Source organism: Nerophis ophidion, linkage group LG22 (genome assembly GCF_033978795.1).
Source record: "Nerophis ophidion isolate RoL-2023_Sa linkage group LG22, RoL_Noph_v1.0, whole genome shotgun sequence".
NCBI classification, from domain to species: domain Eukaryota; kingdom Metazoa; phylum Chordata; class Actinopteri; order Syngnathiformes; family Syngnathidae; genus Nerophis; species Nerophis ophidion.
The window spans coordinates 21,797,331-21,813,563 of record NC_084632.1 but is presented as its reverse complement, the minus strand read 5'-3'; the positions used below and the strand labels follow the sequence as shown (position 1 = coordinate 21,813,563).

Below are 16,233 nucleotides of genomic sequence, written 5' to 3'. Positions count from 1 at the left end.
TATTTTGTTTTAAACAATAGTAAACAGCAAACTGCTATATACATAATCGTTTCCACTACTCCTTCAAGGCTGTCAAAAGTAAGACAAGCTGACTTTTCAAAAACAATGCATGGGTGTCAAAATGACACACGTTTGATGTGTTGTGAAGACATTTGCCCAGGCACTCCTTCCGGCACTTCTCTAGTCCTGCATCCTCTGAACCAACTTTTCATGACATGATCCCCCTGCCGAGCCTCTAGTACCATGGTAAAAAGTGCAACATAACACTTCCAATTAAATCACTTTTATAACCTCTCTCAGGTGTGCCATCATCATGCAAATAAACTTTACACTCTTTTTTTAACCTCTGATTTACTTTCATTATTCACAGAGTTCATCATGACCATTGTGTTACTGGAGTATATATTACCTGCTTGACAGAATTACATGTAAACATTTAGGGACGTGACATGAAAAAATACAAAAAGTATACTAAATGTCATGCCATTTCATGTGTGCGCGCGGTTAGAAAAATAAAAAATTGAAGAGTTCTGGGGGACAGGGATATCATTTGAGCGCAATATTTACCTCGAGCCGAAAGGATTTAGGCTGCCACTCACGTTTAGACCTCCAAAAAAACCATGTTAGAAATGCTGTCCCGCTTATTTCAATGAGCTCTGGACTAAGTAATTGCATAAAAGCGAATAGATGTGTACACGTCCAGCATGGAAATTGAGGAGGGATGAGTTGTACAAGCTATAGTTTGTGCAGTTCCAGGCTTAGCTGCCCTGCGTCTGGTTCTGCATGTGTTTGGCGATGTCGTACACGTAGGTGATGTCCGGCCTCTTCTCTGGGTCGGGGTTGATGCACATATCTACCAAGTTCCTCAGCTGATGAGAGGGATAAGAGGGGGTTGGGTTTAAAAGGGGATACAAGGGAAATACAATGAGTTAATTGTGCAGTTCTGGAGAATAAACCATCTTTTAAGGCGCTAAGTAAACAAAATGTAACTAGACTGAGCACACTAATCGCTTGTTGGTAGGACTGGCCGATATTTGGCCTATTTGGCAATATACTGTATATAGCAGCCTCCTGAAACAACAAAATATTCGGTTGCAAAGGCTCACAATTTAGCTGCTGGTTACACAATGCATCATTTTTAGTTGTATTAATTTTCTCAAAATTATTAATAATCTACTTGTTAATTTACTGTTAATATCTGGTTGTTTTCTGATGTAACATGTTTCTATCTAGACTTCTGTTAAAATACAATAAACACACTCTTATTTGGTTTTAATACTTTACCTTAGTTTTGGGTGATATTACAAATTTAGTTTTCTGTGGCCAAATTGGCCAGTTTATACAAAGGATCATTTTCGGATCATTAAATTAATACATTTTTGGTCATAACTGAAATTTGCCAATGTCAATTCATATTGAAATGTTTTCCTTTTATTACATAGAGTCCATAATGCCAAATAACTAAACTAAAGCCAAGACTACTATTGGCTCTTGTTTTCTGAGTTTGTAAAATATAACAAAAATGATTTTGTGATACGGTAATAAAAAATATCGATTGTAGTGTCGGCCATATACTGGTTCTATAGTTAGTATAATTACTGTCCACATTATTATTGATCTGACCACACCTGCGTACATTCAAGAGCTCTCGCTTAGCAGTTTGACACACTTTTTTGTATCCTCCTACGGCGTGGAGTGTAGCATGTTTCACAGTTACTTGTCCTCCAATGATAATCAACCGGTGAGAAACACCTTTAATTTGCTGCCACGTAGACGGAGATTAGTGATTTAGAAGCTGCACTGTGGAGGCACATTAGCCACAAGCTTGCTAGCGAGGATGCTATCTTGCATTGAGAACGCCTTCGTTCGCTCGTCGCTGTCAAATTAACGGGACACAGCTCCAAAGTGTCATCAACATGCATTATCACTAGTGATAGACGGACTATTTGTGTCGATATTTGGCATTTTGATGTATATCGGTATCTTTTTTTTCTTCAAAACAACTACAATGGATCTAATTCAGCAGATACAATACATACACATGTGATGAGACCAGTATTTAGTGTTTAAACAAATTAATAATTAGTCAAGTAGCCAGTTACAAACACTGATCAAGCACCAGCCCTTTTGTCGTGCTTGTGAAGAGTTGCCATTTTTTTCACTTCAGTGCTTGCATTCAGGAAGAAATTATATAAGCCCGCTTGAAAAAAATATCTAGCTACCGTATTTTTCGGACTATAAGTCGCAGTTTTTTTTCATAGTTTGGCCGGGGGTGCGACTTATATTCAGGAGCGACTTATGTGTGAAATTATTAACACATTACTGTAAAATATCAAATAATATTAATTAGCTCATTCACCTAAGGGATTAGACATATAAAATTTCATCGGATTTAGCGATTAGGAGTGACAGATTGTTTGGTAAACGTATACACAAACGCATGTTCTATATGTTATACTTATTTGAATGACTCTTACCATAATATGTTACGTTAACATACCAGGCACGTTCTCAGTTGGTTATTTATGCTTCATATAATGTACACTTATTCAGCCTGTTGTTCACCATTCTTTATTTATTTTAAATTGCCTTTCAAATGTCTATTCTTGGTGTTGGGTTTTATCAAATAAATTTCCCCAAAAAATGCGACTTATACTCCAGTACGACTTATATATGTTTTTCTCCTTCTTTATTATGCATTTTCGGCAGGTGCGACTTATACTCCGGAGCGACTTACAGTCCAAAAAATACGGTACTTATCATAAGCTACTTAAAGGAGCCTAAAATTGCTTAAATCACCGCAATATGTCGAGAAACCCTAACAATATATGATATCCATGGATCGCTGTTAAAGTGTATAAATTAAGTATATGGCGAGTTATTGTGATACAGAAAAATCAAATATTTTTACCAATTTTCCCAGGAGATTTCCCTTTTGAAATGTAAATGTTGATGTTCCTATGACCCGCAGCATTAGACACACTTAATAAAGATGTTTGTGAAATCCTCTGATGTTGTTTGGCTCTGAATTAACCACAGCATTAGCACTAGTACTAGCCATTATAGACAACACCTCCCACCCACTACACTCGGACCTTGCGGAGAGAATGAGCACGTTCAGTGGAAGGCTCAGACTCCCAAAATGTAACACGGAACGACACAGGAGGTCCTTCATACCGACAGCCATCAGACTGTATAATGCATATGTTCCTTGACTGCACTTAAATGTAGAATATATGTAGAATATATTTATATTATTCATATATTATATAATATATATATAATATATGTCATCTATTATTTATTATTATTATTGTTTATTGTGAGCGAACTGTGGTGCTGAATTTCCCCCAGGGATCAATAAAGTACTTTCTATTCTATTCTGTTCTATTCATTAGTGCCCCATTAAACATTATGTCACTAGTGGTCCAACATTTCCTCAAAAATAATGCTAAAAAAACAACTTAAAGCCTTGTGCAGCAGTTCACTGACGTATTCTATTCAGGTTTAAATAACTTTTACTTCAAATGGCTATTGGCTCCAAATATCGGTTATCGGCTTCCTTGACTACTACTACTAATCTGTATCTTCCCTAAAAAAACATATCGGTCAATCTAATTATCACGATATGACGATAGTATTAAAAGCTGTCTTTTGTCTGCCAAATTTATGTCGTATATCATCTATATCACGCAACCCTAATTTAACTTAAGTCTACAAAGACATTTATCCCCCCCAACACACACATACATACTTACACACACACACACACACACACGCACGCGGCTGCCATTCCATGCCAGCACTCACACACTAAGCCAAGCAAAGCGGCTGATTGGAGCAGATAGACAGGCTCACATGCGGAACAGCCACCACCATCATTAAAAAAAGAAGAATAAAGGATGCAGAGGGAGGAAAAAAAAACATCTATGTGAGGTCGCTATGGTAACTGTCTGCCAACTTCCTGGCTGCTGTTGCACGGCAGCAGCTCGGACTAGTTCGCGTCAGCCGCTGTGTGCGTATGTGGGTGCCTGGGTGTGAGAAAGATGTAAATTCAGACTGTCTGAGAATTAGCACCGCCGAATGGAGATTTGGGTGGGGTTTAGAAAAGATGCAGATATGTAAAATATTCATGCGCTTCTTTGCATGGCGAGTGGGGTTGAGGGGGAAGCGGTGAAAAGTGTCAGGTGGCGGGTGGATGGGGGAGCGGGTGCTGCTGAAGGGAGGCGGTGGAAAAGCATAGACGGAGATGGTTAAATGACACAACAAAGATGAGCAGCTGACAGTTTGCTGCCGATCCTTCAGGAGCATTGTTTACATCCAGACAGGTGCTGTAGGCACCCCCCCTCATCTCCATCTCTCCATCAGCCTGTCTCGAGCTCCATCATTCGTTCACTCTATCGCTTTGTCTCCCTTTCCCCAGGATGGGGGTGACATGTGGGGCACGCTCCAGCTCCGAACGGTGGGTGTGTGCGAAAAGAGAGTTACTGTAACAAATACGCGCTCGTGCACATAAAAAAAGCACACATGCAAAGACATGAAACACAGCGCAATTAGCCCTTGTCAACCTAATGAAGTAAACACCAAAGTGCATTGAAAAGCACTCTGCAGGAGTTAGTGCAGCAACTTTAAACAACCCACAGTGGACTCTTGCATGCAAACACCATGGTAGTAAAGTGGAGAAGTGGCCATTTAAACGCAGCTAATGGCCATGAGCTTTTTTCTTCAATGCATATTAGTGTGTTTTTAACTAAATTTCCTAAATTCCTAAAGCACATTCTTTTCAACGTGGCATATTTGCAAGTGACAATAACTTTCACAGAATTTCAACATTGGCGTATTCAATGCAGGCAGCTTTTAGCAGTCTGCAAAGAGCAAACGAAGTATGCTTTTTGCGTTAATAGGGGGATTTTTTTCAGCCTTCAAACAGAGCGAGGCTTGAGGTTTCCTGCTGCTTACAAAGTCAGTCTTAAGTGTGGCAAAGCGGTCAGTGAGAGGAGACATTGGAAAGAAGTTAGATTTAACATTCAGGAAAAATTTTAGATACAAAACCCATGCTCATTATTCATTGTTGTGCAACTTTATGGTCTCAATCGGGCTGTCAAAGTTAAGGCATGCGATTAATCATAAATAAACGCAAATTAATCCCATGATCTTTTTTGACCATACATGCTCCTTTACCCAAAAGACGGGAATAGTTATACGGTCAGCGATCAGGTCTATGCATGCGCCAGTACGAAGATGAGTGAAGAGGGTGCAAAGTTGGTAGGGCTGGGCGATATACCGGTACTATGGTTAATACCGATATAGTTTAGAAAGCGGTATATTTGAGACTATACCGTATTTTTTTTTAAGTGCTTTTGTTACGGCTGTTTGATCTTCTCTGCGCCTGACTTGCGAAGCACAGGGCATTCCTGTTCAGCTCATCGCTGCATGTTTAGGCTTCTCTGAAGACGCACTGTGACATATATCAAATTTTTTTTTTTTTTTTTAATATATAAATATGGCGGGGTGGTGCCTACTTCTCCATTTCTGAGTTATAAAATGCTTTGGACAGTGACTGCATTTGGCGATTGGTGAGTGACTACAGCTTTATTTACACATATACCAATTTTCTTTAGAACCTACATCTCTCCTTGGAGCGACTTTATCGCCAGTCTAAGCAGTTTATGTTGATAACTTCTGCTAGCGACTTAGCACGAAAGCTAATGACCGCGCCTCTCTGCTGCTCGCTTGGTGTGTTAAATATTTATCTAGACCTCGGTTTAAAAGTACCCCTCCCCATAGCCTGTGCAGATCAAGCTACTGTAGAGTAGCGGCTGGGTGGCTGAAAAGTAGTTCTTAATTTAACAGCTAGCAGCTTTCACCGCAGCGAGCGAGTAGAAGCTCCATCTAGCCCGCGCACAAGTGTGAAGTTATAAACCTAACGTTAATGAACAAAACTGCTTTGACATAGTAACAACAAATTAATTACTGTATAAGAATAAAAAGAATACTACTTACAACAAGAATAATTTGAGTACTCAACACAGGTTATCTAGCCATGAAACACTGAGGCAACCTTAAGCAATTTGCATGTTTTAGTTTTTTTTAGACATACCGGTATATACCGTATACCGGTGTTCGGACTAAAAATACCACGATATCAGCTTTGGTCCATATCGCTTAGCCGTCCTCACTAGCAAATTTTGCTTCAAAATAAACCCCAACAGGACTTTATGATAAAACAGTTACCGTGTTTTGAGCAACAAATGTTGTGCAAAAAAAGGAAATCTTTAAAAAAATGTTTATGTAGGAAATTGACCTTGTGTTTAACAATTTGGGGTATTTTTTTTTTTTTAGTTATTTGAAATTATACTAGCAAATAATTCCAATTAATCGTGGTTAATAAACATTAAAAAGTGTAATTAGGGCTGCAACTATCAATCATTTTAGTTAAGAGTAATCTATCAGTTATATTTTTCAATTAATCAAGTAATTGGACAAAACACTATAGCTTAAATGTGTATTATAGGGGAAATAGTTAAAATAAACAAATACTTTTCTGCTTGTTATAACCATCATTCTTCTTTTCTAATGAATGGGCATCATCAATATTGAGGTTGCCCTTTTAACATGTGTGCTTTAATAAAAAAACTTTTAAAAAGTTAACTATTCGCTGTATGCCGGCACACAAATAACCACATGCACACACCACCACTCGTGTGTACTTTCTTTGTAGCAGCTGTATGGAAACTATATCTACGTATTTAAAGTTCCGGGTACTCCGTGCATTTTGGATTTATTATTATTATTATTATGTACACTTATTAAAAGAGCAATCGAAGCAAAACTATAAGCAAATCAAATATTTTTCACTTAATCGAATTAATAAATTAAACGTTGCAGCCCTAAGTGTGATTAATTTGTATGTTTTTTTAATTTATCGTTCAACAGATCCAGTTATTATCGAACATCTAAATTTGAAACGAGGTTTAGCAGTTTTACATGAAAATATTTTTCAATGCAATAATCATGATGTAATATCCAAAGAAATGTCTGTATACTTCCATGTAGATTTGAGAAAAATAAAACATGTTTTCTCAAGAAAAATACACAGGCAGAGCCAGCACACAAATGCGAAACGCAGCGTATACACACACGCACGCACACACACGTCACCGGCAATCACCACAGCCTGACTGCATTACATGTGCACGAATGAGGCTTTGCTGAATTACGGTAGATAATTTAACATTTAGTTAGGGAAACATGACACTCAAGCTCATTTAGTTTCACCCTGCTCTGTAGCACAGCCAGATGCTTTTGATATGCAGGATTTAATTTTCAAAGGGTTAAAAATCATGGCCGGGCCTTTTGATCATAGAGTAATGATATTACAGGGAAATATCAAACTGTGTTCAAAAAGTTGGATGAATTTCAGACATGTTAAAAAGGTCAATATACATTTAGGTTTTTGTTTTTTTAAATAAACGATGTGGCATTTAAAAAAGCATTTTAAATGTTCACTGAAAATTTCAATACCCACTGAAAGATTTAAAAAGAGACATACCTGAGCATGTACTAACTACATATTACTAAACGTAAGTGATACATGACATTACTTACTTCCTCTGAGTAGTGATCTGAGGGAAGAGGAGGATAGTCGCACTGTTCTATCTTCTTACAAAGGGAGTATAGGTTCATCTTATCCCCATAAAATGGACTCTGTAGGGCTGCCATCTGAAAGACAAGAAGAAACTGTCTCAGGACATAAAAAGATTTGAGGAGACCAGATTTTTAACGGAATACACTCTATAGTAGGTCTAGGCCAGCTTTTTCACCATAGCTATAAATGACCATATCATATATATATATATATATATATAGTTGTGTATACATACATACATATATCCTTCCTTCACACACACACACACACACACATATATATATATATATATATATATATATATATATATATATATATATATATATATATATATATATATATATATATATATATATATATATATATATATATATATATATATATATATATATATATATATACACACACAGACACACACACATATACATACATATACCGTATATTTCGGACTATAAGTCGCAGTTTTTTTCCATAGTTTGGCTGGGGGTGCGACTTATACTCTGGAGCGACTTATGTGTGAAAATATTAACACATTACCGTAAAATATCAAATAATATTATTTAGCTCATTTACGTAAGAGACTAGACGTACAACATTTTTCATGGGATTTAGCAATCGGGAGTGACAGATTGTTTGGTAAACGTATAGCATGTTCTATATGTTATAGTTATTTGGATGACTCTTACCATAATATGTTACGTTAACATACCAGGCACGTTCTCAGTTGGTTATTTATGCCTCATATCACGTACACTCATTCAGCCTGTTGTTCACTATTCTTTATTTATTTTAAATTGCCTTTCAAATGTCTATTCTTGGTGTTGGGTTTTATCAAATAAATTTCCCCCAAAAATGTGACTTAGACTCCAGTGCGACCTAAATATGTTTTTTTTCGTTCTTTATTATGCATTTTCGGCAGGTGCGACTAATACTCCGGAGCGACTTATACTCCGAAAAATGCGGTACATACACACACACACACACACACACACACACACACACACACACACACACACACACACACACACACACACACACACACACACACACACACACACACACGCACACACACACGCACACTTCTCCATCCATCCGTCCATTTTTTTACGGCTTGTCCCTTTTGGGGTCGCGGGGGTGCTGGAGCCTATATCAACCTGCACATGGGCAGAAGGCGGTTTCCACCCTGGACAAGTATTTTCTGCACTAGAAGGCGCACCTAAATACCTGACATTTTGTCAAAAGCTGACAGTGCGCCTTATATATGGACCAATATTGAGCCACAACAGGTCTCGCAACTACTGTAAGCAGCCACCGACTTCATTTTCCCCCGTAGAAGAAGAAGAGCGCTTCCTCTACGGTAAGCAGCCGCTGACTTAATTTTCCCTCGTAGAAGAAGAAGCGCGCGGTGCATGCTGGGATATATGACTGCGGGAAGCGTGCCGTTTCTGTGTGTTTTATGTAAAGACCCCAAAATGGCTCCTATTGAGAGACACGCTTACGACGCAGAGTTTAAACTCAAGGCGATGAGTTATACAGTAGAACACGGGAACAGAGCAGCATCCAGAGAATTTAACATTAACAGCAGTGACATTGACTCGTTTAAGGACGACTTCGACTATGTTGGATGCCGTATTCGCCCAACTGTTTGATTCAAACACTGAAAAAAAATATTTGTGGATGATAAATAACTTAATAAAGTGAGCTTTACATGTTTATTTTGTGTGTTGTGTTGTGTGACATTATCGTTTGAGCAACGCTGAGTTATTGATATATTATTGCTTTGCACTATTTCGAGTGTTACTATATTGTGATTGCACTGACGTTTGATTTACCGTAAAAGTATCAGACTGTTTTTTACGTGTTTATTGAATCGGGGAAAATAATAAAACAGCTGTTCATTCATTTTGGGAGTGATCGGAGTAGGCAGAACGTTGGTTTGTAATTATTAATAAAGTTTGACTGACCTATCTGACTGTTTTGTTGACATTCCCTTTAGCGCAGCTCCATCTAAAAGATGCATAACGTAACCCCAGCCTCTACTGTAGCATCTATTCTATGCACCTTATAATGAGGTGCGCCTTATTTCTGAACAAAGTTTTAAAATAGGCCATTCATTGAAGGTGCGCCTTATAAGCCGGAAAATATGGTACTTAACAAAAAAAAGGTGAAATAACTAAAAACATGTTTTATATTCTAGTTTCTTTACAATAGCCACCCTTTGCTCTGATTACTTTTTTGCACACTCTTGGCATTCTCTCGATTAGCTTCAAAAGGTAGTCACCTGAAATGGTTTTCACTTCACAGGTGTGCCTAAAGCTCATCGAGAGAATGCCAAGAGTGTGCAAAGCAGTAATCGAAGCAAAGGGTGGCTATTTTGAAGATGCGTAGGTTGATGTGATGCATAGTTTTTTAGCCTTCAGTGACAATCTACAATGTAAATAGTCATTAAAATAAAGAAAACTCATTGAATAAGGAGAAGGTGTGGCCAAACTTTTGGCCTGTACTGTATAAATATGTGTATATATAAATATGTGTATATATATATATATATATATATATATATATATATATATATATATATATATATATATATATATATATATATATATATATATATATATATATAACCACACTCTGATCAAAGCTCCTAAAAATGGGCTCATGGTTTCATGCGACATCTGACAAGGGGCACAAGTACACCAAAACATTTTTTTTTGCTTTGCAATCTGCAAGAATTAGATAAATTTGATTGTCATGGAAAAAGCATTGTTATATACCAGGATTACAGTCTACAAAAATTAAAAATAGCAGTTATAATGGGAGTCAATGGAACCGAAAGTGTACTTTAAAGAAAGTGTGCATACTTTATCTTCAGATCTTATTGTAGCAATGTTGCAATCAAAAACACAATGTAATTTAATTGAAAAATAAATACATAAAAACTTGCAAAAAACTCCCTGGCAAAATTGCAGACCACTGACTTTCAAGGTGAAAAATCATATAACATATGTAACACATGTAATGCCCGTTTGAGACACTAGGGGTACACAAGGCTTAATGTAAGAATTGCTATGGGGTTTTAGAACATACAACTGGTTGGGACGGTGTTCTTTTCCTCTAGACTTCCGGGATTATGAGCACAGTTATATCGTTGCAGATGGCTGGTTATGCATTTATTTACAGTAAAATGTATGCCGTTTAAAGTTTTTGGTAATGTCACTGCAAGGAAAACATGAGAAAAAGAGTTGCCTGTCCAATCTATGGCACTGTGAGACATGGATAAGTTTGAGTTGAAAGAGAAAGCAGCAAGGAAAAAGGCAGCAGAGGTAAGTTGCGGGAATGCAAGACGTTTCCACTTGGAGCAATGACAAAACTGCATCCCCTGGAGCCCAGGTGCTCTAAGCACGAAGGGGGGGAAAGCAGATGTGGATGGTAACAGCATGGGAAGGAGAAGGAGACTATTACTGATGTGTAGATGTGTGTCCTAATAATAGCAAACTATGTGATTACTGACTTTTTCCACTTTTGTTCATATATGCATGTAGTAAGGGTTAAGCAGTGGTAAACAAACACAGACTTCCAAGCCCTTAATGTTGACAATGCTTGGATAAATGGTATGGCACAGGCATTTTCATATGATTAATTATAGTAGAACTATACACATTAGAGACCCCACAATGTCTCAATTAATTTTGTAAATTTTGTCTCTCGAAAAAAATTGGGTTTTTGCCCTAGAAAACAAGTCACAAGTTGGCAATAATTTAAAAAGTTGTGATTAAAAATCTTCAAATTATTTTTTTTAAGTATACACTACAGTGTAATTACTTGACATCAATGCAAGATGGCGGCAGGGTGATGGAGTGAGTGTTACCATGACAACTGTATTGTACAGGGACAGTCACTATTTCCTAAAAAAACATGCAACGATGTGAACTAAAGATACACACAGTATATCATTACTGGAATTACAACAGACAAGCAGTTTGGAATATGTCAATGCGGCATTTGCTCTTGAATTTGTTTTTGCACATTTATTTAGTACTTTGATTTTGCATTACTTCAACAAATAGTATTGTTATTTTTTTTTCTTCTAGTAGTACTGTTTTATTTGTTTAAGTATTTAGGTATTGTAAACATTAGCCTTATTTTTTGTGCAATTATTCACTATTAGTGTTGTTTCTGTTTTTATAGTCTGTGTTTACTGTTGCAACAAGTTTAAAATGTCTGTTTGCTCTTTGCTACGTTACTTGAATTGACCATCTTAAGAAAAATATGTTTTTGACATTTTAAATTGAAACTGGACAAACATCAACGACAGATATAGCCGTGAAAATTCAGCAGCCTGCAAAACAGCGTAATTCCGAAATAATATCACCCGTGACATTTTGTGTGTCCCTTCTTCTTTTTTTAATTTTCCTGAGGGAACTCTCCTGTAGGAATTAATAAAGTACTATCTATATATCTTCTTGAACTTGCCTATTATTTTTCTCTCATTTACACAATACTTACATACTTTATTGAATAAGCATGAACACTTAATGACTGACCTTTATTAACCTACAAATTGAAATTTGAACTAATCTCTCGGGATTAGATATACATGTAAATTAGTAGTGTGGTAAAGTGCGAGACATTTAATGCAAATGTCAAAGGATGGCTTCCATTTTCATTTTAACTAATCACTTTTTTCTGAGGAATGAACATGCTGACTTCTTGCTGTAAAAGTTCAAATCAATGACTAAGAAAAGGCCATTTTTACTCTCTGAATGTGAACCGTGTCTGCCTTTTGATTCAGTGCCTGTTTGTCTGTGAGGGCTGGCGAATGTTTACCAAAAATATACACTTCAAAGTAAGTAAGACAAAAATAGAGGCAGATGGAACCCGAAGCATGGGTGGAGGATGGAATAAAAGAAGAAAAAACAGCCAGCGATAGACACCAGGAGGCAAAGGGTTAAACAAGACCCCAACGTATTTTCATGCATCTTCTGCTTTTGACAGATGAAAAATGTCAACTGTCCTGTTTTTATTTGGGAGTTTTTGCACTATTCATCTGCTTCATTAGTGTCTGCTGCTCCTAGCCTCTGACAGCTGCCGGCCCCCTGCGCTCAGCGCGCGTGCACACATGCACAAAGATGCATGCCACACAAACACATAAACATACTCATTTTTTTCTGTGTCATTGCAACGAGTTAGATGATTGACTCACTGTCTGACCTCTGAGGCCCTGGTGTGCGTGTGTGTGTGTGTGGTGGAGGAAGAGGAAGAGACTGCGTGGTTCATTGATATTCGAGAGAGTCAATGCATACGCATGCCTGCTGTCTAAGGGATGTGAGTTTGTGGTGGTAGAACACACACATCGTAGCACATGCACACACGCGCACACAAATACATTTTCTCTGCTCTTTCTTAGGAGCCCATGTTTTGCTCTCCATTGTCAAAGAAAGTAAAGACAGTTTTCCCGCCTCCTACAAAAAGGTCCCCAAATTACTTTCGAGTTTAAGAAACACGCTGATTATGCTATTTTGTCTTTCCTGCATCTTCCGAAATCTGTGCTTTAGAGCTTTCCCATTAATCCACCCCATATTTAACTCATTTATTTCTGCAGCCAAGTAAAATCTAGAAATAATTTACTCAATTCCAAAGACACAAACCTAGAACCTTATAAATGTATGAAGGCAAAATGTACATTACACATCTATGTATTTGAATATACTACATCCATTTCCTCTCTTTCTCACACACAATCACACAAAGTCCAATTAAAGAAAGCATGAGTTTTTTATGAACACATTGGTCTTTCATGTTGGTTTATGATGACATATTCATCAAGGTAAGAAGTCAGAGTTTCTAAGGACAATCATTAAAAATACACCTAATCCCAGTGGAGCCATAATTTACCAACTTTGACACATTCATAACAAAGGCTTAAGTAAGGGGGTATCCGAGGAGCTGACTGAATAATTAGAGGTAGCATATTTCGTTTTCACAAAATGTCTTGAAAGATTGGTGTATTATGTGTTAAATATGTTTTGGGAGAGTTTGTAGTGTGTACTGTTATTAAAACAAATGTGTTTGACTGTAAAAAATAGATACAGTGCCATTCACAAAAGGGTAGGTTTCATTGAAAACAGTGAAGTGGTACGTTGGTTTTCATATGCTTGGTTTTGTCATGTTAAGGGGTTCAAACTCACAGTGTACATATTTTTACCTTATTTTTTGTGGAATTTTGTACCTGCACTGCAACCACATAATTTCCCCATTGTGAAATGAATAAAGTCCATCACATCCTATCCTAACTTTTGAATGTTAAGCAAATGAGCTTATAAACAGCCTTTGAGTTGGCAACATAATGGCGCGTTTCAATTGTACTAAGGTCGGAATTTATGAGTTCCTAGTCAAACCTTTCTACTGGAACGCCCCAAAAATCCTATTTCCTATTTGGAAAATTGTAGAGTCACCACCACCCTCTGAGTTTACTTTTAAAAATGGCTGTTCTGCTTATAAAAAATAGAAGCTTTTGTAGTATCGGACACAATTAGCTATTCTGGCTCGTTTTTGTCACACTAAATCAGCCATATACAATTTATTGTTGGAAGTATATATCTATAGTGTGTTATTACTCTAGTGTGATTTACCTTTTTTCATATACAGCGCTAACAATGGAATGTTTGTGTTTCCTCTTGTTTGAAAGTTGCAGAAGGAACACATATTGTCCATAAGTTGTTTATATTTAGAAGAGGCAATCAAAAGAATAGCATTCGCAGATGTAGCCATCTTGATTTACAACTTGGTAACTGGAACGCTCATAACTCGGCTGTGATGTCATTCCCAGCTCCGACTTCCAACTTCTGTGGTAAATGGAACGCGCCATAAGCCGAGTCAAACAGGGTTGCAAGTGAAAGCACTTTTGATAAAGAAGGCAAGAAATACTATTGAATTTGAAAAAATCATTTGAATACGTGTGGCTCTCTCCTCTCCTCCTCTCCTCCCACTCCACACATTTTCCGTCTTTGCCAAGCAAGAGACTTACTAAATGTAAAAGTGTTGTTAAATGTTTATCATTTATCCAATTCATTGGTTATTCGTGTATATGTTGAAAACTATAATTCTAACTATAATACATGCATTGAAAACTATAATTATAATATGGGGGACTATAATTATAATTGGGGGATGGCGTGGCAAAGTTGGGAGGGTGGCTGTTCCAGCAATCTGAGGGTTACTGGTATAATATTCACCTTCTACCATCCTGGTCACGTCCATTGTGTCCTTGAGCAAGACACTTCACCCTTGCTCCTGATGGGTTATAGTTAACACCTTGCATGGCAGCTCCCACCATCAGTGTGTGAATGTGTGTGTGAATAGTGTCAAAGCCCTTTGAGTTCCTCAAAAAGGTAGAAAAGCGCTATACAAGTACAACCCTATTTACCATTTATATGCATTGAAAACTATATTTTTCTCTATAAAATGTGTTCTGTTGTAATCTATTTGGGTGTGTGGAACAAATTGATTGGATTTGCATTATTGCTTATGGGAAACATGTATTCAGTTTTCTTACAATTCAGTCTACGGCTAACATTTTAGAACAGATTAAAAAAACAAAAACAGAGGCACCACTGTATATCAAAATCCCATACATGCTGTGTATAAGGATAAATTAGACCCATGTGTCATATATTGTACATGAAGTCCACAAAAATCAACAGAGTCTTCTGCCAGCTTTGAAAGAACCAGCATCAATGCAGAAAAGGAGATGTAACGAGACCGCAAAGAAGGATGAATGGCTACCACAACACACAAGTAGAAATCATGCATGTGTATGTCTAAAATGAATTTCTGGAGGAATATTTGCTGGAAAAAATAAAATATTGTGAGATGTGAGATTTATCAACTAGTGTTGATCAAACTCAACCTCCGTACCTGCTCAGTCGCCCTGGGAGACAACCTTGACGACTGCCGTTACAACAGAAAAGGGGGTTTGGCCGGGGGCACATGGCGGGGTCAAAGGATGTAATGAGGTTGGACACAAGGAGAAAGGGATCAAACAGAATGGAAGATGAAGATGGACGCAGATACAATGATCAGGTATTGACCGATTCTTTGGACGCAACCTAACCTAAAGGCACAAGAATGTGAATAAGAAAAAATACAGGCTCTTTCAAATGGAGTCGTTTCACATAAGGGTACACGCGAACCAACACAATCCTCAGCCTGTACCATGTTCAGAGTGAAATCAATGAGTACCAAAGGGATCAAGTTTCGATGTCTCTGTGAATTCCTTATGCCTGAAGGTTAAGTGAGGAAAAGGGAGGCACACAGAGGGAATACAGCAGGAGGGAGGAGAATAGAGCAGAGAGGAAAGGAGGAGAGAAAGTTTCCACATTCTGTAATGTGGCTGCACGATGGGCCCAAGCAGTGTGGACCGCAGGGGTCTGGTCTTCAAATAGCATATTATGCATGGTCGTGCACAGCTTGGAGAACAATAAGTGTTCAAATCTGTATCTCGAGAGGCTTGCATGGCCTACCTTGACAAGGTGTATTGAATTGTCTCTGCTAAAGTATCTACAGGTCTACCCCATTCAAAC

General features: G+C 37.6%; 1 protein-coding gene across 1 annotated transcript in view; it reads right to left on the bottom strand.

Annotated features, from left to right (window-relative positions):
* Positions 1-267: 267 nt before the first annotated feature.
* Positions 268-16,233, bottom strand: part of nek7 (NIMA-related kinase 7) — a 132,036-nt gene continuing 116,070 nt past the window's right edge. Inside the window, exons 9-10 of the mRNA XM_061883495.1 lie at positions 7,609-7,722; positions 268-869 (exon numbers count right to left, since the gene is read on the bottom strand). Of these exons, the coding sequence (XP_061739479.1) occupies positions 759-869; positions 7,609-7,722 (225 nt within the window). The 3' untranslated portion in view covers positions 268-758. The remainder of the gene's footprint in view (positions 870-7,608; positions 7,723-16,233) is intronic.